Consider the following 23,811-nt stretch of genomic DNA (forward strand, 5'->3'; position numbering starts at 1 on the left):
TATTATTTACACGATGAACATTAAATTGTTGTTCACTATTTGAGAACATGGCTTTAAAGATAGATTGTTTCCAATCCCGGTTGAGCCGCCAAGCTGTAACACGACGAAAAACGGAAGAAACTAGGTAACAAACAAGCTTTATTTAACAAAAAAAACATATCGACAATGATTTTTCATAAGGGCTTAACTGACTTGATCGATTTCTCTTCGTCGACTCTCTCTTCCGCTAATAACTTGATCAAAACAAACAAAATCGTTATTCTTTTTGTTTCTAAAGCAACATGTGGTCGTCTTCTTCGCATTTCAACCAAAAAATCTTTGGAAAACTCAATACACATTCTGTGATAACACAAAGAGAAGAACGATGAAGAGAACTCGAAAATGTTAGTGAGGCCCAAATGAAAAATCAGTGTCGATATAACAGTCAACTGTTTCGCGCGTTATCGTACACTAAATTTGCATATGAACAATTTCCCTACTTGTTGTTGTTCCTGATCCGTCGTCGTTGCTTATCCCAACGATCGTGAACCGATGGGTTGAGCCACGGGTGCTGAACAGATCTATATCTGTTCACCGTATGGACGCAGTGGATTAGCCACTTGACTGCTGTTACAACTGTACCTGTTGGGTACGCTCGCGGCGAAGCTTTTGGATGTTGGTAAACCGAATAAGCAAATCAAGTGCCCACACAATGTATACGTTTGAGTGTGCGTGACAATATTTTGACACATTTCCCAAGAAAAAACTGTCAAAAAAACACAAACATTGACGGAACGGACAATATGTGTTCCAGGTTTGTAAATGTAAAAAAATGTCAACAGAGCTATAGACCCTGTAATAGAGAGATCGCATACGTTCTCAAACATATAACATACAGGGGATAGACAAAATGATCGGGACAAGCAAAATTTTCACTTTCCAATAAATGTTCAACTAGCTGTAACTTTTCGAAAAGTGCATCGAATATTCTCAAATTTTTACTGTAAGTTCTTCAACTAGTTGTGTATCAGTGGACGAAATTTGGAAAAGATCGGACAATTCTTCACAAAGTTATAAAGATTTTTGAAAAAGATAAAATTATCCGATAGCCAACTTTGAGCTGTTATATCTCCGGATTCAATGAACCGATTGCAATGAAATTTTGACCATTCATGACTTATATAATGAACTCTGGAAAACATTTGATTTAACTTGAAATTTTTAACAAGCGAAAAAGTTATAGCGATTTTATTTTTTTGCACGATTTTTTAGTAAATTGGTTTATTTTTAATATGCATCCCATTACTTTTTCAATTTGTTGGCGGTTATGTTGTTACTTTCCTTCAAAACACTTTTATATATAAGTCAATTAGAGGGAAACTAAACGAACTATAATTTGCATCTTGAATTTTGAAACGATGTTGATGCTTTGGATAATTTGGTGTTTTATTAGAAAAATTATCTAATCGTTATAATTTTCTTCCGTGTTAAGAATATCAAGTTAAGTCAATGGTTTTTCATAGCTCATTATATAAGTCATAAATGGTCAAAATTTCATTACATTCGGTTCATTGAATCCGGAGATATAACAGCTCAAAATTGGCTATCGGATAATTTTACCTTTTTCAAAAATCTTTATAACTTCGTGAAGAATTGTCCGATCTTTTCCAAACTTTGTCCACTGATACACAACTAGTTGAGGAACTTACAGTAAAAATTTGAGAATATTTGGTGCACTTTTCGAAAAGTTACAGCTAATTGAACATTTTTTGAAAAGTGAAAATTTTGCCTGTCCCGATCATTTTGTCTATCCCCTGTATCCCCCATACTCCTTGCACTTAGCATTTGAAGAGCAGTTGAAAAAAAAAATGAATGCTCTTAAGCGGATATACCTCAAGCAGTTGAAATGCTAATTAACTGCCAAAAGCTTTTGAGCAGCACATCTTATGCTACTTCAAGGCAAACTCTCGTGGTAATAGAAAAATTTAGTATTTTAATTAATTTTTATTATGCTTAAGCTGAATAACAGCTTTACTATATCTTTGTAATACGCTTTTAACAACAAACAGTTCAGTTGTTCCCTGTCCAAGAGTGATGGGTTTGACGATGGCTTATCAAGCGTCGTCATATAGTGAAAATGTGTTTAAATAATTTCAATTTTAGTCATTTATAATTATAGATTAGCTAAATTAAATATAGTAACGAAAATTAGTGAAATAGTAAATGGAATAGTATTTGAAAGTAACTAGGTTTTGAATTAAAGCATTTCTTTACAAAATTAAACTAAAATAGAATCTGAATAATCATACCATTGCTTTATTGACTTTAATTTAAACGCTTGATTTGTCATGCCTCCAGCATACGCTTAATCGCTGTCGCATGATCTAACAACAGTTGATTACGCGCAGTGCTGGGGGGACCGACAGGGCTTATTACCAGTCTATACTAACCCTCTAACTACTAACAAGACTGGGAAGCCAACGATCACTCATTGCACTTTTGATAATAGTATTAGTAGTAGTAGTTAGTAGTAGTAGTAAGAGTAGTAGTAATAGTAATAGTAGCAGCATTTTATTAACAAGTTGATTCGTACTATTCTTTTTCACTTCTTCGAAATTATTTTTATAGCAACTATAAACTCAGGAGTGGATAGCATAACGACATTGATTGCAGCAGGGTCCAACCTTATTATGTAATGCAAGAGTGCATATGGGATGTCTCTGCATTACTTATATCTTCTAATTAAGACAGGGCAGGGTGATAAGAAAATCGCATTAGTGAATGAACAATTTAGAATATTTTAGATGTTGAATGCTGTCCACTCAAGAAGTTCACTGGTGCAGGTAGAAAAAAAAACTTTTGAATCTCTCTATTTCTTAGCATAGTAACAAGAAACTATATTTAAAACTGAATATAAATTATGCTCTCTATGATGCTCAACAATGCTATAAACAGAATACTAAAATTTCCGGGCCGCCATTTTGTGGAGTTTGGCGGCCCACTGTCTTCTTGTCATTTCAGGTTCATTTTCTACAACGCGTGGCTACAAAGAGTGAACAATACCATCGTCTAGGGGGCATTTTGGAGCTAAATTCGGTGAGTCTGTTCCATTATATTTACGCTGTCATTATTTTAAATTCACCATGGATAGTTGCGGCCTTTTTTTGCATGCATATTGTTATGCATCTGTTTGTGCACATTTGTTGTTACCCATCTTTCGTGTATTTACTCAACTAGCACTGTAAAGTTCGTCACTTCGAGTGTCGGCCTAAATTCTTAGTATTCATTTCATTAAAACTACTATTGTTGTACAGTCCACATATTTGATGTTGCCACTATGGGAGAGCACGTTGAGCACCGGTTTGTCCACATCTGCTAGAGCTTTTGGCTGGGAGTGGGTCTGGTTTGCAGGTTTAGCGGGGGCCTACCACAATTTGGGAGTGTGAGGGGGGGGGATCTCTGCATTGAACTCACTACTCATCAATTCCGTGGGGTATCTAGAAGACAATTGACGATAAGATTGGAAAAAAGCTTGCAGTTGGGAACTAGACTAAAATAGTGGCCGATAGAAAACAACGCGCTAGACAGCATTGTTATTCATTTTTTTTTTTAATATTTACCCATAGGCTTTTCACCGGTTGGCAGTATAGTATTTAGCTGTGTACGAAGATACGGATTAGTTGGTGTACAGATGACAGGGTTCTCACGGGAAGTGCTTCAAGCGACGCTTACATAACAACTGACAATAAAGAAACCTATTTTCCTTGACTTTCTACGCAATGGACATCTGGCCGAACACACGTGTTTTCGTTAATCTCCTAGGCATTATTAGTGCATGACGGAACAACTAGCAGGACACAGTTCCAGACGTCTCTTTTTAATAACGATATTCAGCATATTTCCAATAAAACTACACTTCAATAAAGCAAAGACTAAAGCTGCTATGATAGAACAGATCAGAATGACTTAATTGACTTATTGACTACATATTGGAGATCTACTTCGAATAACTGACAAATTGACAAGAACCTAACTAAATACATGGATCATACTACAAAAAAAAAATGACAAAAAGAAAAAAGGGGAAACTTTTATTAAAACTATTTTTGTTCAACGCAGGCCAAAACAGTGTCGACTTGGGCCACGATATGCCTACGTACTTCTGTGTGTTGAAACAAAAATAGAGGCTCATAGAAGCAAACGTAGGGAAAGGGTGCGGTGTTAGAACATAAGCACAGTGTGCTACCGCCGTAATCACTATGAAAAAAAAAAAAAAACAACAAACAGTTCAGTTGTTACACATCAGTTTGCTTTATATTTTTTTTCCAAATTTGTGTGAACAAATCCCGAACAAAGATTGTACCTGAATGTTATCTTAATGTTAATTCGGCATCAAGGTGCTTGTTGAATGAGTGATTATTAGTTGGGAAGATACCGAAACGATTTAATGCAACCGCGCATATCTATTAGCGTTTTTGTACAACTTTGCGCGATCATTTTTCTTGCAACGCGTAATACGATCGTTTTGTATGAATAGGAAGTACTAGTACCCTATTACTCTCAGGTTGTAAATGTACGAGTTGGATAAACATTACACTACAAGTTTGCCGCATATCTCAAATAAATTAGTGACATTAGATTCGTTTACCTGTTGATTTTAAATACCCTTGATTTATGCTCTGGGTGAACATACCTGTTCCCAGAATACAATTTATTTAAAACTATCAACAATTATTGTTGAAAAGGTTGAATAACACTAGTTTACAAAATGAAACGAAATTCGTGAACTTCTGACAACGACCAACATTTTTGAAGCACAATTTAGCACTGATTTCGAAACCGTGCTACATTTTTTTTTAAGTAGAACAGTTTTGAGTTTTAGCTCAATATCGAGTTTTGCAATTTTTAAAAATATGGAATTTACTACAATTTAAATATCTTGCGTTTTGTTCAACCAATTTCAATTCTTTTTCCATAAATTAAAAGCTGAATACAATACCATTCGATCCTCTGAATGCAGGTTTTGCGTCAGATAGATGAAATTCAAGATATTGGCGAGTTTTAGGGACAATCTCCTTAAATTTTAGCCAAATTTCCAAAAAAAATTGAAGGAATATATTTTTTTCAATAAGAAAAAAAACAATCTAAAAATTCTTTCTCATCGTTTATTTGACATTACATATGTAGGCGAGTTACAGTAAAAAAATCAGCTAAATCGGAGCATTGATTACGGAGAATGAGATGTGTGAAGTGAACGATGTTGCTTAAAAATAGAACAAAAATTGATTTCAAATCATCAACCTTGTATGGAAAGTCAAAAAAATTTCCGCTCTACTGTAATTTTTTTCCTTTGCGTTTTCGAACTCAGGGCATGATTCTACACCAAAAATGATCATCAGCTTACCGAGTTCAAAAATGCTGTAAACTAGTGTAATCACCTAGAAATAATGCCTTTTGATAAATGAAAAATAACCCTTAGTCATCCCCAATATGCCTTAATTCCAAACTTTAAACATTGCGGAAACGCAGTTTCCTACTGCGTGCACCTACATTTGTGCAAATACGTAGGGCAATCTGCTTTAACTAAGTTGCTTAGAAGGTCACTTCAGCACAAGAGAGAAGTAGATCGTCGTGTATAGGTAAAGGTAAATGCCCGTTGGCGCAGAAAATCATTCAATATTTTTTTCTCTTCTCTCTTACATGACAGGTACCTCTACCTATACCATTGTGTGCAAACCGGCTTGGTCACAAGCTACTGCTTTGCTTTGGATGTTTTCTCTGTGCAAACAGTTTATTCTCAACTGTTGTGGAGTGTGATCAATGATCTTGTGATCGTAATTATTAATAGTGTTAATTTTCATGAAAATTCCTACTTTCTGTGAATCTGTACTAGTACGAAATATATCGAAGTGATTTCTTGGGACGATTCACATAAAATCGATGTGGAGATTGTTTGCCACTGCTTGACGCCTGGCGATCTAAATTGTGGATAAGATCCTCAAGTCACGTGACTGTTCATCTGGTTGCTGTTATTCTGCTTCTACCCACATGATCGTTTGGCGCGAATAACTACATATGAGTTAAATACTATCAATAAGTCAATAACAACATGAGGCGTAAGTTTTTATATTAACTAGCATATTCAACCACGAAAATAAAAAAAAAAATATTAGAATCGATATAGCAATTATTTAAGCTAACGTGCGAACACTTGACGTGACAGTTTGGACTGGACAAAAAACTGACTGCTTTTTATCTGAGACTTTTTCAGCTTTTTATTAATTGAACAACGTTACTTTTGTATGACTAGGTTGACATTTCTAGGCCACGCATGAGAAAATGACATGGTTTATTTTGATAGGACCGATAGGACAGAACGAATTTGAATATTTTTCATAGTATTTGTAGGGGGATGAATACATAATAGTTGACAAGCAATTTTTGTTTATCTCTTAGATGATGTTATGACACCAACAGAAAAAATATCAGAAGTTCAGTTACATGTTTCTGTAGGTTTTGGACCGATGACATTTTAAGGACACAAGAGATGAACACAGAGAAGTAAAAATCAAGAAAACAATTTGACACAGAATCGACTATATTTTAACATACGGGTTCGACTGATTCGATGAATCTATCTAGAAGTATCTAGAAGACAATTGACGCTAAGATTGGAAAAAAGCTTGCAGTTGGGACTAGACTACAATAATGGCCGATAGGAAACAATGCGCTAGACAGCATTATTATTCATTTTTTTTAATTTACCCGTAGGCTTTTCGCCGGTTGACAGTACAGTATTTAGCTGTGTACGAAGATACGGATTGGTTGGTGTACAGATGACAGGGTTCTCACGGGCAGTGCTTCAAGCGAGGCTTACATAACAACTGACAATAAAGAAACCTATTTTCCTTGACTTTCTACGCTGTGGACATCTGACTGAACACACGTGTTTTCGTTAATCTCCTAGGCATTATTAAGACATGACGTATGTACATGACGGAACAACTAGCAGGACACAGTTCTAGACGTATCTTTCAGCATATTTCCAATAAAACTACACTTCAATAAAGCAAAGACTAAAGCTGCTATGATTATGATAGAACAGATCAGAATGACTTAATTGACTATTACCTTGGAGATCTACTTCGAATAACTGACAAATTGACAAGAACCTAACTAATTACATGGACCATACTAAAAAACCATTTGACAAAAAGAAAAAAAGGGGAAACTTTTATTAAAACTATTTTTGTTCAACGCAGGCCAAAACAGTGTCGACTTGGGCCACGATATGCCTACTAGCGTGGTTCAAAAAATCGTTTTTGCTCCACACCGCTTATTCGATGCCTAACCAGATTATATGCCTTCTCCCAAAATTTGAGCTCATTTGGATGAAAATTGAGACTGCACAAGCCCTTCAAAGTTTGTATGGGAATTACTATGGGAAAACGATGTTTTTCATTCAATCTAACCTAGCATTTCCCCAAGTACCCCAGTGGGTTAGTTGACCCTTGGTAATCCTAGGCTACTCTATCAGCTACAACTTTGCCGAAGACCGCATTCAAATCGGACGCCTCATTAATTAGTTATCGATTTGCATCCAACTGGGCAAACTTTAACAGTGATCCGATAGCTTCCCAGCAGGCAACATTGCTGCACATGGCGCCAAAGATAGCACACTGAAATCATGGCTACTATGTTTCACTGCAAAATGCAGTGATGCCCACCAAATAGTTTAACCATCATGAGCAAAGATTTCGATTCTGGATTAAAATCGGTAACTAACTAATGAAGCGTCCGATTAGAATGCGGTCTTCGGCAAAGTTGTAGCTGATAAAGTAGCCTAGGATTACCAAGGGTCAACTAACCCACTGGGCAACTTGGGGAACTGCTACGATGGATTGAATGAAAAACATCGTTTTCCCATAGTAATTCCCATACAAACTTTGAAGGGCTTGTGCAGTCTCAATTTTCATCCAAATGAGCTCAAATTTTGGGAGAAGGCATTTAATCTGGTTAGGAATCGAATAAGCGGTGTGGAGCAAAAACGATTTTTTGAACCACGCTAATGCCTACGTACTTCTGTGTGTTGAAACAAAAATAGAGGCTCATAGAAGCAAACGTAGGGAAAGGGTGCGGTGTTAGAACATAAGCACAGTGTGCTACCGCCGTAATCACTATGAAAAAAAAAAGATATAGCAATTATTAATTCTACATAATTTGATAAATGAATATGTAAATAAACGGTACTGTTTATCAATTATGAGGGGAGAGGCGTTTGAGAAATGTGACGTAGGGTATGTGTGCCATCAGTAATCTCATGCTCCCATTTTCATCCTATTCGAAAACAAGCGATTACGGCACCGATTGACTCCGTTCTTTTTGTGTTCATGGGTGCTCACTTCTAACAAAAATACAAAAATAAGAAACAAATCAAACAGCGCTTCAATCCTTTGTTTTTCAAAAATATTTGGGTTCTCATACAAAAAATCTTGGGTTTGTGTTGATAAAACGTGAAAATTCACATACATAATAAATGAACAGCCCCATAAGAAAACATTTATTTAATTTTTGTTTGTAAAAATTCTTCAAAACAATATTGTCCCACCGCTGATGATCGATTTTTCGGTAGATCAGTGGTCTCGAAAAATGTCTGGCATGATCCCTTATACATAGATCGACGAATATTAGAAATGGTCCCTTGAAAATAAATACGCATACGAAAAATATTGTTTGTTAGATACCTTTCCAAACAATAGTGATACAGTTTTGCCACAGACAAACAGACGTCTTACTCTATCCACTTTCCATCGTTTCTCTTGTGTTTGACCTTTGCTCACTACCGCCATCTACTGGGCGATTACACTTTTATGACGATGATTTTAATCGCACTTTGTTCCAAGTGGTACGTCTGTTTGTCTATGGTTTGGCTATAGTGTAATATAAAAATAATAATATAAATGTTATCACCGTGTGCCTGCCAAGAAATCTTGTCGACCGTGAACCTCTATAGCTTTAGCCTGATTTACCTATACTCCCATACCTACAAATCGAAGAACATGTGATAGTTTGGATCTAGTTTCACTGGATTTTTTTAGGTTGTAAGGTTTAGAAATGTTGCATTGCTATTTGTAAGTGATTTATGTGATGCACCTAAAAGGAAAAAATCCAGGCCTAGTAACAAGTCACTTTCTTAAGCATGTATCTTCAATAATATGGACACTGAATTAAGCACGACTGTAAGCACTTTAGTACATGTGTATTATGGGTAATTCTCGCTGAGACCGGCCCACTATTTACACCTTGTCTTCAAAAATGTTTAAAGTGCTGATTTTCTGAAAGCCCTCGCTGAAAAAGTAAGAAAAATGCATTTGGTTACTCAAATTGATGGACCCCCCATTAGTTTGAGCCACAATATTTTTTGCAGACCCCTCGATTTTGGTCAAATGGTGGCTCATTTAAACTGTTATAACTCGAAAGTTTCTCCAAAAACCACCTCAAATCGAATTGTTGTTGGAAAGAGGAAAGATAGAGCTACTTTTTGCAATAATAAAAAGTTGGGTCGGCCATATTGATTTTGGCCGCCATCTTGGATTTTTATATCAAAACATTTTTTTCGCCATGGCAACCACCGATTTTCAAAATGTTTGCATCAATTGAAAGCTGAGACATTTATACATTACATATCAAAAAAATAGAGATGTCTTTTTTTCCTATAAAAAATTATCTGCAGTTTTGTAAATTATGCCACGTTTTCTCCATACATTTCCATGCGCACCGGCAACGACATGCAACAGCATCCGAGTTTACGCCTGCATGTATACACAAAGGCGCGTGCCGCAAAATTTGGTCAAATCGGAGGTTCGTTTCCGTTTTTGACTGTTTCTCAATGATGCGGGAATTGTTTTCATAACTTTTGTAGTGTATTGAAAAGCTTAAACCTTCAGCTTTCCTTTAGTGGACTCAGAATTTAAATTCATGTTCGTAAACACTGCGAAATATCGTTGCATTTATGTAAACGGCTGGCACCGGGCCCAATGCGCAAAAGTGGCATGATTAACAAAACGGCAGATTACCCAAGTAACCATTAAGCCGTAAAAATGGCATTAAGTCGGCTCTATAGTCGAATGTAGAACCTGGCTAACAGAGCTAATTGGTTCTATATCCTCTTATAGAGCTGCTCAAAAGCCACTTTTGGCGAATTATTCGGCTGATATACGGCCAACTTTGAAATATCGTACCAAGTTTCTGGAGCGAAAGTTGTCAAAAGTGAGACAAAGAAAAAAGAAAAAAAATATTTTGTTTATCTCCTGTTCTTTTCTAACTTCCTTCGCTTCCATTGAAGTTGCTTTTTTGCTACTTCATCCAGATTCTAGCTGTTGTCCTCCGGGTTCCTGATCAAGTCCAAGTCTGTTCCCTTTCTCATCTGCTCCACCAATGCACCATGGGAATGGTGTGATCAAACTGGTATTTAAACCATGAAAAACAAAACAGTTTGGGCATTTCGAGGGTTGAAAATGATATGGGATGAGGATGATTCAGTGGTAAGCTTGGTGGTGACGAACGCAGGAAATGAAGCAGGAGAAGCAATGTTTATATAAATTTTCGGGAAACGTTTCAGAAGAATAGGGAAACGAGCTGGAGTTTGTCTTGATTGAAAAAAAAAAAAATGGAATAATTAACATAACCAGATTCCATTATCTATTTAACAACACCATTCCGATAAACATTCCAACATGGATGTTTGAAATGTATTGATCATGACCGACTCGAGTCTGTTTTGGTCGAAATGTATTTTGATTGATATAAACGTCATGTGCTCCAAGCCCTGTGACAGCACTGACAAACTTCTTTACAGCTTGTAGGCTTTATATAGGCTTACAGGGCTTAATTTAGTTCTTACTGGTTATAGTGCCCATAAGCATTAGGAATGCTTATATAGAGCTATTTAGCACTGAAAAACTGTAAATGGCTGTTATAATGCTCAGAACAGTGCTTAGTGGTTACCTGGGTACTTTTGAAAGAAGAAAAATACATCTCTAATTTTTTTATATGTTATGTATAAATGTCTCAGCTTTCAATTGATGCAAAAATTTTGAAAATCAGTGGTTGCCCTCATGGTGAAAAAAATGTTTTGGTATAAAAATCCAAGATGGCGGCCGAAATCAATATGGCCGACCCAACTTTTTATTATTGTAAATAGTAGCCCTATCTTTCCTCTTTTCAACAACAATTCGTTTTGAGGTGGGTTTTGGAGAAACTTTTAAGTTATAACGGTGTAAGTGAGCCACCATTTGACCAAAGTCGAGGGGTCTGCAAAAATTGTTGTGGCTTTAACTAATGGGGGGTCCATCAATTTGTGTAACCAAATGCATTTTTCTTACTTTTTTAGCAAGAGCTTTCAGAAAATCAGCACTTTAAACATTTTTGAAGACAAGGTGTAAATAGTGGGCCGGTCTCAGCGAGAATTATCCTTATGCATGCAAAAACTCATTTCCAAAATATTTCAATGTATTTGTATTTGAATTTCAACTAAAAAACAACCTGAAAAATAAGAATCGGGTGTGAACAACGTTTACACATGGCATCCCGTTGGATATGTTATCTAGCTTCGAGAAAAGACCTCAACCTCTGTTTTTACGCAATTCATTTTCATTTCATAATGATCTCTAATAAGATTGCTACTGTTCCTCATCATCATAGGCGCCAACTAAGTTCAAGATGCCAAGATGGGGTAAAATGGCCTACACAGCTAGTTTAGATTACCGACTCCGGTAAAATTTTACTGGGTTTTTGAACTGCTGAATACTCGGTAAATTTTCTATTACCGAATAGTCAGTAAGCATACAAATTGATGATCTGTCAAAAACAACTGAGTTTGTCGGTAATTTTTGTAGAGAAATTTTTACCGGCTTTCAGTAACCTATTTGTTTACTACTATTTACCGAATTTCCCAGTTTTCGTAGATGTTTCCCGAATCCCATATCCCGGTTTTATTTTACTTCCATTTACCGTCGATGGGGGTGACAATGGGTCTGGGGGGTGAGATTGGGTCAAAACGGAGAAACATTAAATTGGAAATAGCTCATCAACTATCGCTAATTTATATTGTTTATATTGTTTCAAAGATAAGATGTTTTTACACGTCACGATGCAGAATAAGATGTTTAGCAATAATCGTTTTTTTTGTTAAATTTGTGGCTAAACTTATATGGTGAAACTACTAGTAACTCACTCTTAAAAAATTTCTCTTTCGTAATGTTTCACACAAGTACCCAACCATAAATTATCTTAAAAGTGGTTAGCTGTAGGTATTACCTGGTTGATGCAACGAAAAAAGCGGGCTGTCCTTGCACTTTTTATTCAAAAATTCAATATTTTCGACCCTATGTCTAAATATTAAGAGTGGGGGTGAGATTGGGTCAAGCAAGTTATCGAGTGCACATAACCTTAACAAAAATTCAACTTGTTATCCAGTCCCCATTTGACGTTAGTGTGGTGCCATGTTTACAGTATCTCCATAAGAGCACGATTTTTTCGAAAATATGTCGAGGAAGTGTCAAGCGAGTGTGTTCATACGTTTAGTGCCTAAAATCAGTATAACAATAAACCCATGCGTTTGGACAGCTCCTCTGATCATCAGTTAATCTTTAGTGTACTGCAATATCGTTAGCTCACAAAATAGACTTGATAGCGTTTTTCTTCTCCACTCATTTTATTAAATTTTAAAGAAATATCGTGAAATTACCAGACGGTAGTGGCCTTCAGGAAATACTGGGGCCATGAAACCGGTAACATGACAAAATATCAGAAGACGAACGAACGACGAAAAATATCATGTTTTTTTTTCAATAAATCTCTCATGGAGGTTGAAACTTTAAATCAGGATGATTATGGTGGCTAAAAATGGCGATACAACATACAAACTTTATTTCATCAAATTTCAACCATTTTTTCGATTGTATTAGCCCTTTTAGGCAGTGTTGCGAATACTCACTAGCAAAAAATTATACTCACCTGCTTCTATCTCAGTCCAGAAGCATGCTATCAAAAAATAATGTTTGAAGGGGTTTTAGATTGTAGTTTAATCTAAAAGTTTGCCGAATAAAGTAAAGGTCGCAGACGCATATCAAAACCGTGAGAGAGCTGTGAGTACAAGGTGAGTATAAATTACACGAATTTTACTCACCTTGTACTCACAGCTCTCTCACAACTTTGGTATGCGTCTGCGACCTTTACTTTATTCGGCAAACTTTTAGATTAAACAACAATCTAAAAGCCCTTCTAACATCATTTTCTGATAGCATGCTTCTGGACTGAGATAGAAGCAAATGAGTATCACTCTTGCAAGTGAGTATTCGCAACACTGCTTTTAGGTGGATTAATCATCTTTTAAAATTACCTAAGTTATTATTCGTCATGGTTACATTGTATTTTAAGTAACCACGAAGCCGTATATAAAAGCAACAATTTTGCCCTATATTCATATTTGAAATTGTGAATATAATGCTGCATTACTTTAAACACCTCATTGAAGCAATATTAAAGTCGAAAAGGGTCCCACTAAAATCAAATTAGTGCCACATCACATATTACAGCACATTAACAGCCATTGCTAAAGTAACATAAATGCATGTGTTGTACATTTGCATTTGCACATGCTTAATACATGCAACACGAAAAACCAAAACAAAAATCTATTTTTAGCACCGATTCGTTATCGACGGTACTAATGCCCTCACACATGAATGTTTTAACCATTATTATTTTTTTGTTGCCGGGTGGGGAGTCGAACCTGAAGTGTTGAAGACTGCTAGATGACTTCCATATGCGCTGGCGCCTTGGACAATTTCTGCTGCAGTGATAATAACAGATATTTCATTAACTAAAAGGAAACTATTTTTCTGTCTCAATCATTGCAGTAGAGGGCAAAACAACTATATCATATGTAGGTAATAGAATCCCCGTAATCACATTTTGATAAATCACTGATGAATACATAATGTATTTTAGAAGACATCTAATCAATATAAGAAAATTAAAACACCCTTCGCACACGGTGGTTTAATTGTGGTTTCTAGATTTTTCTGAAGAAAGTCGTCGATCAGTGATTCAAACGGGGATTAAGTTGGTCGGGAGTCGAACCAGAAGTGTTGAAGACCGCTAGAGTTGACCGTAAAGTTGTTCACTCTTCTTGGTTCCATTTGTTTACCATTAGAGCCAAGCTTTTATAATTGTATTTGTTGTATCTCGCACCGGTAGCGGCACAAACGCTGACTATTGTCACATCCAACAGCGTGCCATTCAACCGCGCTGCGCATTGTATGGTTAAACTCGTCGTCAGCCCGACGACACGGTAGGCGCCGTGCATGCTCCATCCAGCGCATTGCGGTGCGCGCGCAATAGATCTAATTGTGCTCTATTTTATTCCACCGTACTGTGTCGCCTATAAAAGGCGACAGTATTTTGTATTGTAGCCATAAGTTTCATCGTTTCCCCATCGAGCAGACACGCCGTCTGTCTCTATGGCAAATATATAGTTAAAATCCAAAGGTTGTTCTTCGTCGCCTGGAGTCCCCCCCCTTCCTACCACACAACGTAGCCCTGGCCCTAGACGAAACATGGTGCCGTGACCAGGATTGATCGCCAAGTGCGATCTCGAACCGACAATTCCAGGACCGGTCGCTACGGAGCGACTACGGATCATTCCATTCCGACGGGACCCCACGCCAAGACGATGAAGACAACGGAACTGTGAATCCATCTGCGGACCGGCATGTCCATCCGAGCCGGCGAGCTCAGTCAAGCAAATCCCGGACCGGCGTGTCCATTCCACGGATCGGCGAATCTTCCATACGGACCAGTGCAATTTCCGCATCGTATCAAATTCCGGACCAGCGTGTCCACATCCAACAATCCACCCTCCGGACCGGCGCGTCCAAAATCGAGCTAGTGGCACCTAGTTCGACGGCCCATCCATCCATCCAACTGGTCGAATCATTTGGTCATTCCTTTCACCGGCGCGCGGAACCTCCGAAGCGTAGTGCTTCCCTCCGATTCGACCAACGGCAGTATCCACTGGCAACTGGGAAATCCGACCTGTCACTTGGCGCAGCCAGGTCACGTTGTCATCCGGCAACAGGAACCTCCCAACGCCCAGCATCAGAAACACCAGCACCACAATCCATTCCAAAATGAGTCGTCGACGCACCGGGTGATTAATTAAATCGAAGCTCCTATCAATCGCCCCAACAACGAGCATTGGAAACCTACCTCGACGACGGTAATAGGCAATGATCATCCACTCGATCGACAGCATCCAAGTGAGGTATACAGGCGCAGACCAGTACCGAAAATTGAAAACGAAAACATTTCGTTTTGAGGCGCCGGGATGTTGTATCTCGCACCGGCAGCGGCGCAAACGCTGACTATTGTCACATCCAACAGCGTGCCATTCAACCGCGCTGCGCATTGTATGGTTAAACTCGTCGTCAGCCCGACGACACGGTAGGCGCCGTGCATGCTCCATCCAGCGCATTGCGGTGCGCGCGCAATAGATCTAATTGTGCTCTATTTTATTCCACCGTACTGTGTCGCCTATAAAAGGCGACAGTATTTTGTATTGTAGCCATAAGTTTCATCGTTTCCCCATCGAGCAGACACGCCGTCTGTCTCTATGGCAAATATATAGTTAAAATCCAAAGGTTGTTCTTCGTCGCCTGGAGTCCCCCCCCCCCTTCCTACCACACAACGTAGCCCTGGCCCTAGACGAAACAGTATTATTAGAGCAAACTTTGCTAGTTTGCACATTGCATTTATTCAGTTTTTGCAGTGTTGAATTATTGAATTATCTTATATCACCTTTTAATGTACCCGAATGTAAAGAAAAATGTAATGCATCAATACATTGATAATGCCAATCTAAAGCATTATTGCATAACAAGTGTGGAATTACTGCATTTCGCATTACAAAGGTTGATATTCAGTCTAATTCGTGCAATGATATAATGCTTGTGGTTACTTGGGTAGTGCGTTCATTGGAAGATATATTTTATCATTTTTGCATGTAGTTTTTATTAGAAAATGAAACCACTATATGGTGGATCTTTTTTTGTGCCGGTCACTGTAACTGTTGAGGAAAATCGGTTGGAAAACTCGGAAAAACTATTTACGAAGTCCGTAAAAATTCCCAAAAAAATATGTATTTTCTATTTTTTGATTTTTTTCCTTTGGTCCCCCCTTGGGGGAAGTGGGTTCGCAAATTTTCATTTTTTTGAATTTTTCCCTTTGGTCCCCCCTTGGAGGAAGTGGGTCCGCAAATTTTTTATTTTTCCTTTTGGTCCCACCTTGGGGGGAAATGGGTCCGCAAATTTACTGATTTTTTTTCCTTTGGTCCTCTCTTAGGGGAAGTGGGTCTGCAGATTTTCATTTTTTTAATTTTTTCTCTTTGGCCCCCCCCCCTTGGGGGAAGTGAGTTAGTAAATTATCATTATTTTGAATTTTTTCCTTTGGTCCCCCCTTGGAAGAAGTGGGTCCGCAAATTTTCATTTTTTTTTAAATTTTTCCCTTTGGTCCCACCTTGGGAAAAGTGGGTCCGTATATTTTAATTTTTTTTGAATTTTTCCCTTTGGGGAAAGTGGGTCCGCAAATTTTAATTTTTTGAAAATTTTCCCTTTGGTCCCCCTTGGGGAAAGTGGGTCTGCAAATATTTTTTTTTTTAAATTTTCCCTGTGCTCCTCCTTTGGGGGAAGTGTGCTATATGAGTCGTTTTCTTTGTAACATCATAACTTTAAAGCGAAGCACTTTCATTAAAGACAAATTTCACGAGTCATCTTCAATCCACGATGCCACTCGTTAACTTTAGGCGCTCCAATTCATGGATCGCATAACGATGTCCAGGTCTACCATGCCATTCATGGATGGAGTCCTTTGTTCAATATTCTTGAATTTCTGTATTCACTCTTCTCCACCAAACGAATAAATAGTAGTCTATTTCTGCTATCCCATTACTGCCTAATCTCCCCTATGAATATCGCGAAAAAAGATAGTGAACCAACGATGAGCGCTAGAAACGGGAGAGAGCGCACAGACTCGCAATGATCTTTCCTTCCGATGTTTATTGTTTACAAAATTATATTTCCTTCGATCGTGGCATTGCTACTATCACGCTCCGTTCGACCACCATGTGATCAGTAGCTTCGTCTACATATAGACGTTATTATAGGCACTACGCGTGTATTTACCCGGTATATGTATATACGAAGAACGTTCGGTAAAAAATATCGTTAATGTGCACAGTAAAACCACTATTAGTGGATATTCTTAGAAAACTAGAATCGCAGACACCGCTATATGATCGCTTCTGTATGCAGTATGTCGAGTTAACAGAGTACATTGTAAGGTGCTATATTCATGTTTTTGTCACGATTATACTCTCTATATCGGATCATAGAGAACTTTCTGTATTATAATTCCCATATCGAAATTGTGTGACATATGGCAACAATAGTGTTTAATAATAACCATACAACACATATCTGCTGGTGCGGGTGCTGTAGTCGATCGTGCACAGCCCAGCGATTTACTCCCTTATCAAACTTAATAATTCGTTCAGTTCGGTAAGTCAGTAGTGCTCTGCGGTTCGCAGATGTAACATCACCCCGAAGATTTCGGAGACGTTACCGGAAAGTTATCGACGAAGTGAAAGAGTGCCGACACAGAAGAGTTGATCGTTGCGGTTGGCTGCACATACGACGGTTTGTACTGATATCTGCAGAGGCCATTTGTTCAAGTTTTAATTGTTCGAGCGGAGATTATTAAAGATTCAAAACACGTGGTAAAGGTTGATCAATTGAGTATACAGCCGAGTATGCGCTGGATGATGTCCAATGGACAATGCGGATAATTGAACATGATGCTCGATCGTTTGATGATCGTGTCACATGATCTCACTTTGGCTGAAGCAAAAAAAAAATGAGCTCTAGGGAGGTCATGTGACGAGAACACTGACATAGCAGTAAATTATTTCATTCTTTGTGCTCTTCGAGTATAATAGAGAGTAAACTAATCTAAAAATATAATATGTAGACCCACATCTATCTGCATACATTTATGTAGAGAGCAAGGGAAAACTGATCAGAACCAAAAATTTTAAACATTTTCACTAGATTTGTTATCTCTTTGGTTTTATACTAAAACTTTGTTTTTATTGACACTGATTTTAGAGCAGACTTATAATTCTTAACTGATGCTCGTTTTATCCAGTTTTCATCAATATCGTAGGAATACCAATCACGGCCAATTGGACTTCCGTGCCGTATCAGGGATTTAAGAAAGACGGCAATCGGTGCTTATCGCAAGTATGTAGAGGATAGTAGTCATTTTTTGGAATTGCTTTTGTAAAATGTTTTGAATTGCTTGTCATGAGTTGCATTTGAATTGTACGTCGCTCAGAAGAATAGTCTTCCTTTATGCTGAAGACTTGGCTCCGTGGCTGAAGGTGATGATCTGCAAACATAAGAATAGGGTATGTGTGCCATCAGTAATCTCACGCTCCCATCCTATTCGAAAACAAGCGAATACGGCGATTGATTCCGTTCTTTTTGTTTTCATGGGTGCTCACTTCTAAAAAAAAATACAAAAATAAGAAACAAAACAAATAACGCTTCAATCATTTGATTTTCGTAGGATGAAAATGGGAGCCACATGCTTAATAAGGGAACCAGTACCCTACATACAGAGATATTCTAGGTGTTGCTATTTTATTATTCATATGTCTATTTTCCTGGCCTTACCCGCCGACTTCTCTGCTTAAGGATCGTCCATAAATGGCATATTTTTTTTTGAGAGGGGGAGTCTTTGATTTTGCTACGAATCATGTATTAGGTATGGGCACGGCTACTATGGGGAGTGGGGTGTCAAAAATCATCTAAAACGCGACGTCATTGATGGATGCTATCTTGGTGTTTAAGGCTGAAGGATTCTTCATTGACATTATCTTCATCATTGAAATTTCGAAAGCAGTTTTCTCGTTCAAAACTGAATTTTTGCAGTGAAAAAGTATTCACTGTTTCGCGGGTGGAGAATGGAGTGCAGTGAATACATTTTCAATGAAAAAAATCAAGTTTTGAGCAAGTAAACTGCTTTCGTATTTTCAATGATGACGAATCCTTCAACCTTAATGAGCGCTCAAGTTATTAACTGCGAGCATTCAGTGCACAATGGTCGGAAACAGATAAAGTTCGGCCAAAACTCTTTTTATGTGTTTAATCGAAGCTATAGGTTGCCTAGATATGTTATATAGTATTTTTAGTGTTTTTAGTGTTTTTAGGGGTATTCAAAAATTACGTAATTTCAATAATGTCAAAAACGGTGGAAATCAGTAAACACCATATTTTTTGCGTTTTTTGTTAAAAAATCAATTCGAATTTAAATAAATAAATGATCATCTTTCGATCAAATCCAATCAAGTTTGTTCAAAACGTGTGAAAAATGTGGAAAGATAAATTTTATTTCAGTAAAAATTGAAAAATAACGTAAAGTATATGAAAAAAAAACATGACTTTTTTAAATAGCTCTAATTTGAAAAACTGCAAATTCCTGCAAAATATTTAAACGTTTTAAGGCAGCTCTAAGCATGATGTTTAAGATGTACTATTTGAAATTGCGGCGACACGTGACGACACAAACCGTTTTTTAACTTTAAAATTACCAAAATTTCTAAGGTACAATATATGAAAATTTGAAAAGTTTTGTGACCTATTAATTTTGCACCATACGTGCATTCAACTAGTCCAATAACAAGCTTTCATATGATGGATAACTTAAAACAGGGGTTCTCAAGCTTTTCTAGACTGCGACCCACTTTGAATTGAAATAGAATTTGGCGACCCACCAGCAAGTTTTTCCATAAAAAAGTTATTTTAGAAAATTAGGACTAATTACATTTTATCGCTATGGTTATGAGATAAGCTTATATGGGTTAAAAGTGACCAATTCAAGGTTGCGATAAGCTTGAGTTACGTAACATTTACTTCATGATAGTTTAAGTTTTTTTTTTTAAATATACAAGGTTCGTTTTATGATTATCTAAATAAGGTTAAAATACCCAAGAAACATGCTTCTGTAAAACATGTGCCTTCAGACATTGAGATAAGCTGGTACGCTTCTAATGAAAAATTAACCTTTTCTGCTCCATGTAATACTATGGAACTCCACAGATTTTTAGGAATTTGGTACATGTTCAAGGATAAAGAAAATATAAAATTTCAACAAAGACTTCGAAGATATGATGGCAATACAGTCAGGTTTTTTTTTACGCGGGGGATACGCACCGCGTAAAAAAACTCAGTTCAAAATTCGAAAAACCGCGTAAAAAAAAGTCTCATCATTTCTCGACAAATCATGCAAAAATAAGACGATGATTTTTTTTTGTATGCAGTTTTCATTTACGCTACCTGACTGTAATTAAATCCTTCTGGAGAACTATAAGAATTTTCTTTCGATTTTAGCTATTTTTTATAGGTAAGCTTTACCGAAGCCTTTATAAATATACATATGTTTCGTAGACATAACAAAGAAGTCGATGGTTTGTTTTCGAAATTCATTAATTTTCCGCCTGATTTTTGATATCCCGACTTTTTGTAATTCTAACTACTGAAATTATCAATAAAAAAATACTCTTAAATGTAAACTACACGAACCAATCTAACTTGAACTTATCCTTCAAGATCAGAAAATTTGGAGAATTCTTAAACATTCCCAGAATTTTAGACCTTTTAATAATGAATTTCATCGTTAAAAATAGATTTTAGAATTCAGAATAGCTTTAATACTCGATTTGTTTCGAATGTGACTCATAATACAGAAGTATGGGAAAAATCAAAGAAGAGCCAGGTTTCTAGAAAATTTTCTATCGATTTTTAAAGAGAATTTTTGTAAATTTCTTCTATATAAGTTAAGGAAGTTAAGGAAGATATTTATTAAAATAACGCCTAAACCTTCGCGACCCACTAAAAATCAGCCCGCGACCCACCAGTGGGTCGCGACCCATAGTTTGAGAAACGCTGACTTAAAACATATATTCCAGTCTTAAAGTATTATTATTTTACTTTTTTCGAATAATTCATTTTTCAATTTTATGACTTAGGCCACTTTGGCAGTGAAAATGTAATTGAAATACAAAAGCTGGTATGCTTTTAATTAAGAATCATAAAAGTACAATACATTAACTTTGTTATAAGGTGAAATAAAGTTTAAAAATATCAATTTCGTTTTTTGAGAGTTTTGGCCGCCCCTTTGTATGGAGCCCGACCAATGTGCAGTGTAGACGTGTAGATACTTCTTTCAAAGGAATTACCATAAGATCCTGAAGCGCACTAGAAATCAAGCCCAGGTATCCTCACCACTTCTGGAAACCGCAATTGTTGCTGCACTGAAATGAAAATGGAAAATTTGCAAATGATGTCAAAAACATTCGAGTAGTATGCAGTGATAAGAAACATCGACCGATGTTAAAAGTAATGTGAGAAATTCGTTTCGCATGTTTTAATTTCATTGTCATTAGGGAAGAGTTTAGTATATACAAAGCGGCTGTCGCCTATTCATTCGGATCTCATACATAATCTGCGTTTGACGTCAGTGGGGACATAACCGATGGAAGTAGCTTGAAATATTTTTTTTTCTAACGCTTACCATCATGTGATGCTAAATTTACATATCTATGTTAATTTGATATCGTCATAGTACTAATGTATTAATCGTCGGTAGTCAGTACCAGTACTCTCTGTGTATCTTTCATTTTACATGCAAGTGTTACTTTGAAAGTGGAAAAATGAAAACCTCGAAAAGAATCGACTATTCGGAGCACACGCTGTCACAACCTGACTCGGTTTCAGATAGAAATTTAACCGCTTATTTTTCTTTGGAATTGCTTCTAGAAAAGATCTTATCTGTTTTTAATAAATTCTTAAAGCAGTGTTTGTTCGGGCAATTCCTTCGGGGTTTCTTCGATATTTTCTTACATTACGTTTTACAGCAACCTGTCTAGGACATACTTCAGAACAGAGATTTTCAGACCTTCTCGCGGTGCATTTTATTTTAAAATTAATTGTTGTACTATGCATCCGTTCATCTACTCGGCCCATACAGCTAGCGGTAATCGCAAGGCTATTCAACAAAAACTTGATGGGGGTCACGGTTTCGATTCCAGATTGGTTCAGGATCTTTCTTTATGGAAATATTCCAAGACCACTTTATCAAGACGATTTACAGCGCTGCTGTAAATCGGGAGTCACTGTTAGCAGCGCATTCCACGGATGAAGGCGGAACTATTCATGGTGGTGTTAGCGAATTTTCATACTCGCACCAACACATTCGTACACTTTTATACAGAGGTACCACCTTAAGATCAGAGACATACACTCTGAAAAATTTTCACGTCCGATTTACGTGAAAAGATAGGTAGTTTTCGTCCACCATATTTTTCACGTAGCCTTCACCGGAGTTTCAGGTAGCTGGAAATATTTAAGTTTCGCTAATTGACGAGATGAGTCAGGTAAATTTGACATAAATCTACGTATTGTTCTCGTGAAATGTAGGTGAGAGCTACCGGAATCTAAGGTAAATTTCACGTGAAAATATGATTAGTTCTACACGAAGATCACGTTATTTATGCACACTGGGAAAAAAATCTTCATTCCTTCTATGTGTCCGGGACATGGATTTTTGCAATGGGGGTAAACAAATGTTTTCCATTAGTGCGACTCATACTTTTGATGAGGCACCATACAGCAGCGACTCATACAATTTAGAGCACATACTATTCATGTGCTAATTTGCCTGCGTAATCGGGTATTGGTTGCATATACTTTGGATGTGGTTTGGCACATGGATATTTGCCATTAAGTATGAGGCAATTTTCCTGAGTGCATGATTTTTGAATAGAAATAAAGCAACCGCACCAGCTTCACGCAGAAAAAAGCATGGTAAAATCAAAAATATTTCAGGTAAACTCAAATAAATTGTCAATTTGTTCTGGCAACAAAAATAAAACTGTTTGGAGCAAATCGAACGTCACATTTGAAGCAAATTCAATCCATTTTTGAAACAAACATGTATCTTCTGACTGGTTATGTTAGAAACAAATGTAAAAATTTTTGTTTTTTTTGTGGCAGGTCGGCCCTACGGAAATATTTGTTTTCCAATCAAATTTACAGAATTATTTCCTTCTGTAGGAAAATCCACTTCCCGCGTGGCACTTTCAATGCCTACATCATGTATATCACATACGCTCCCGAAATCAATGGGATTTCGTGGAAACTTTTGGTGAAACTTGCCTTTTTTGCAAGAGGAAATCTTGTTGGGTGATGCAGCTGGAACTTGAGAGTTTTGTTTATGTTGTCGACGGCGGAACGGGGGGCTCTTCAATGGGAATTGTAGAAATCAATATGTAATTGAGTTTGTTTTAAAAATTAATATTTTAGTTTTAAATATTTTATCAGTTTACCGAATAAACATGAATATTTTTGTTTCAAACGAACGAAATTTGTCTCCGTGTTGCAACGTATTTGAAGAGGCAAGAGATTTGACATCATTACAACATGCAATGCAGATTTTACCTACCGTTAAATATGTCATTGCATTTTATAGGGATTTAAAAACTCATGCCTCCTCAAATACGCTACAAGCTGGTACAAATATATAACAACTATAAAGGATAAATATTTCGGGCTTTTGATTTGGACTAATTCATTAATCTACAATTGTAAAACAACAGTATGTTTTATAACTGATCTCCCAAAATTTGATAATTTCAAATAAACTAGATTTGTC

At 36.9% G+C, this 23,811-nt stretch overlaps 1 protein-coding gene and 1 long non-coding RNA gene across 4 annotated transcripts in view; one reads left to right on the forward strand and one right to left on the reverse strand.

Annotated features, from left to right (window-relative positions):
• Positions 1–2,273: 2,273 nt before the first annotated feature.
• LOC134285285 (uncharacterized) lies at positions 2,274–5,650 on the reverse strand. Its single transcript, XR_009996266.1, has 2 exons — positions 3,600–5,650; positions 2,274–3,476 (listed from the first exon to the last, which is right to left on the reverse strand). It is a non-coding gene; the product is annotated as an uncharacterized LOC134285285 (long non-coding RNA).
• A 302-nt stretch (positions 5,651–5,952) lies between these two features.
• The window catches only part of LOC115266712 (V-type proton ATPase 116 kDa subunit a 1), a 28,174-nt gene continuing 10,315 nt past the window's right edge, over positions 5,953–23,811 (forward strand). The window contains exon 1 of one of the 3 annotated variants that reach the window (XM_029873239.2): positions 5,953–6,095. In XM_029873239.2, coding sequence (XP_029729099.1) covers positions 6,089–6,095 — 7 coding nt within the window. In that variant the 5' untranslated portion in view covers positions 5,953–6,088. Of the gene's footprint in view, positions 6,096–17,499; positions 17,736–23,811 lie in introns of those variants that run through there. The other 2 variants (XM_019691234.3, XM_019691233.3) reach the window with 2 other exon arrangements.

Source organism: Aedes albopictus, chromosome 1 (genome assembly GCF_035046485.1).
Source record: "Aedes albopictus strain Foshan chromosome 1, AalbF5, whole genome shotgun sequence".
Classification (NCBI taxonomy): Eukaryota; Metazoa; Arthropoda; class Insecta; order Diptera; family Culicidae; genus Aedes; species Aedes albopictus.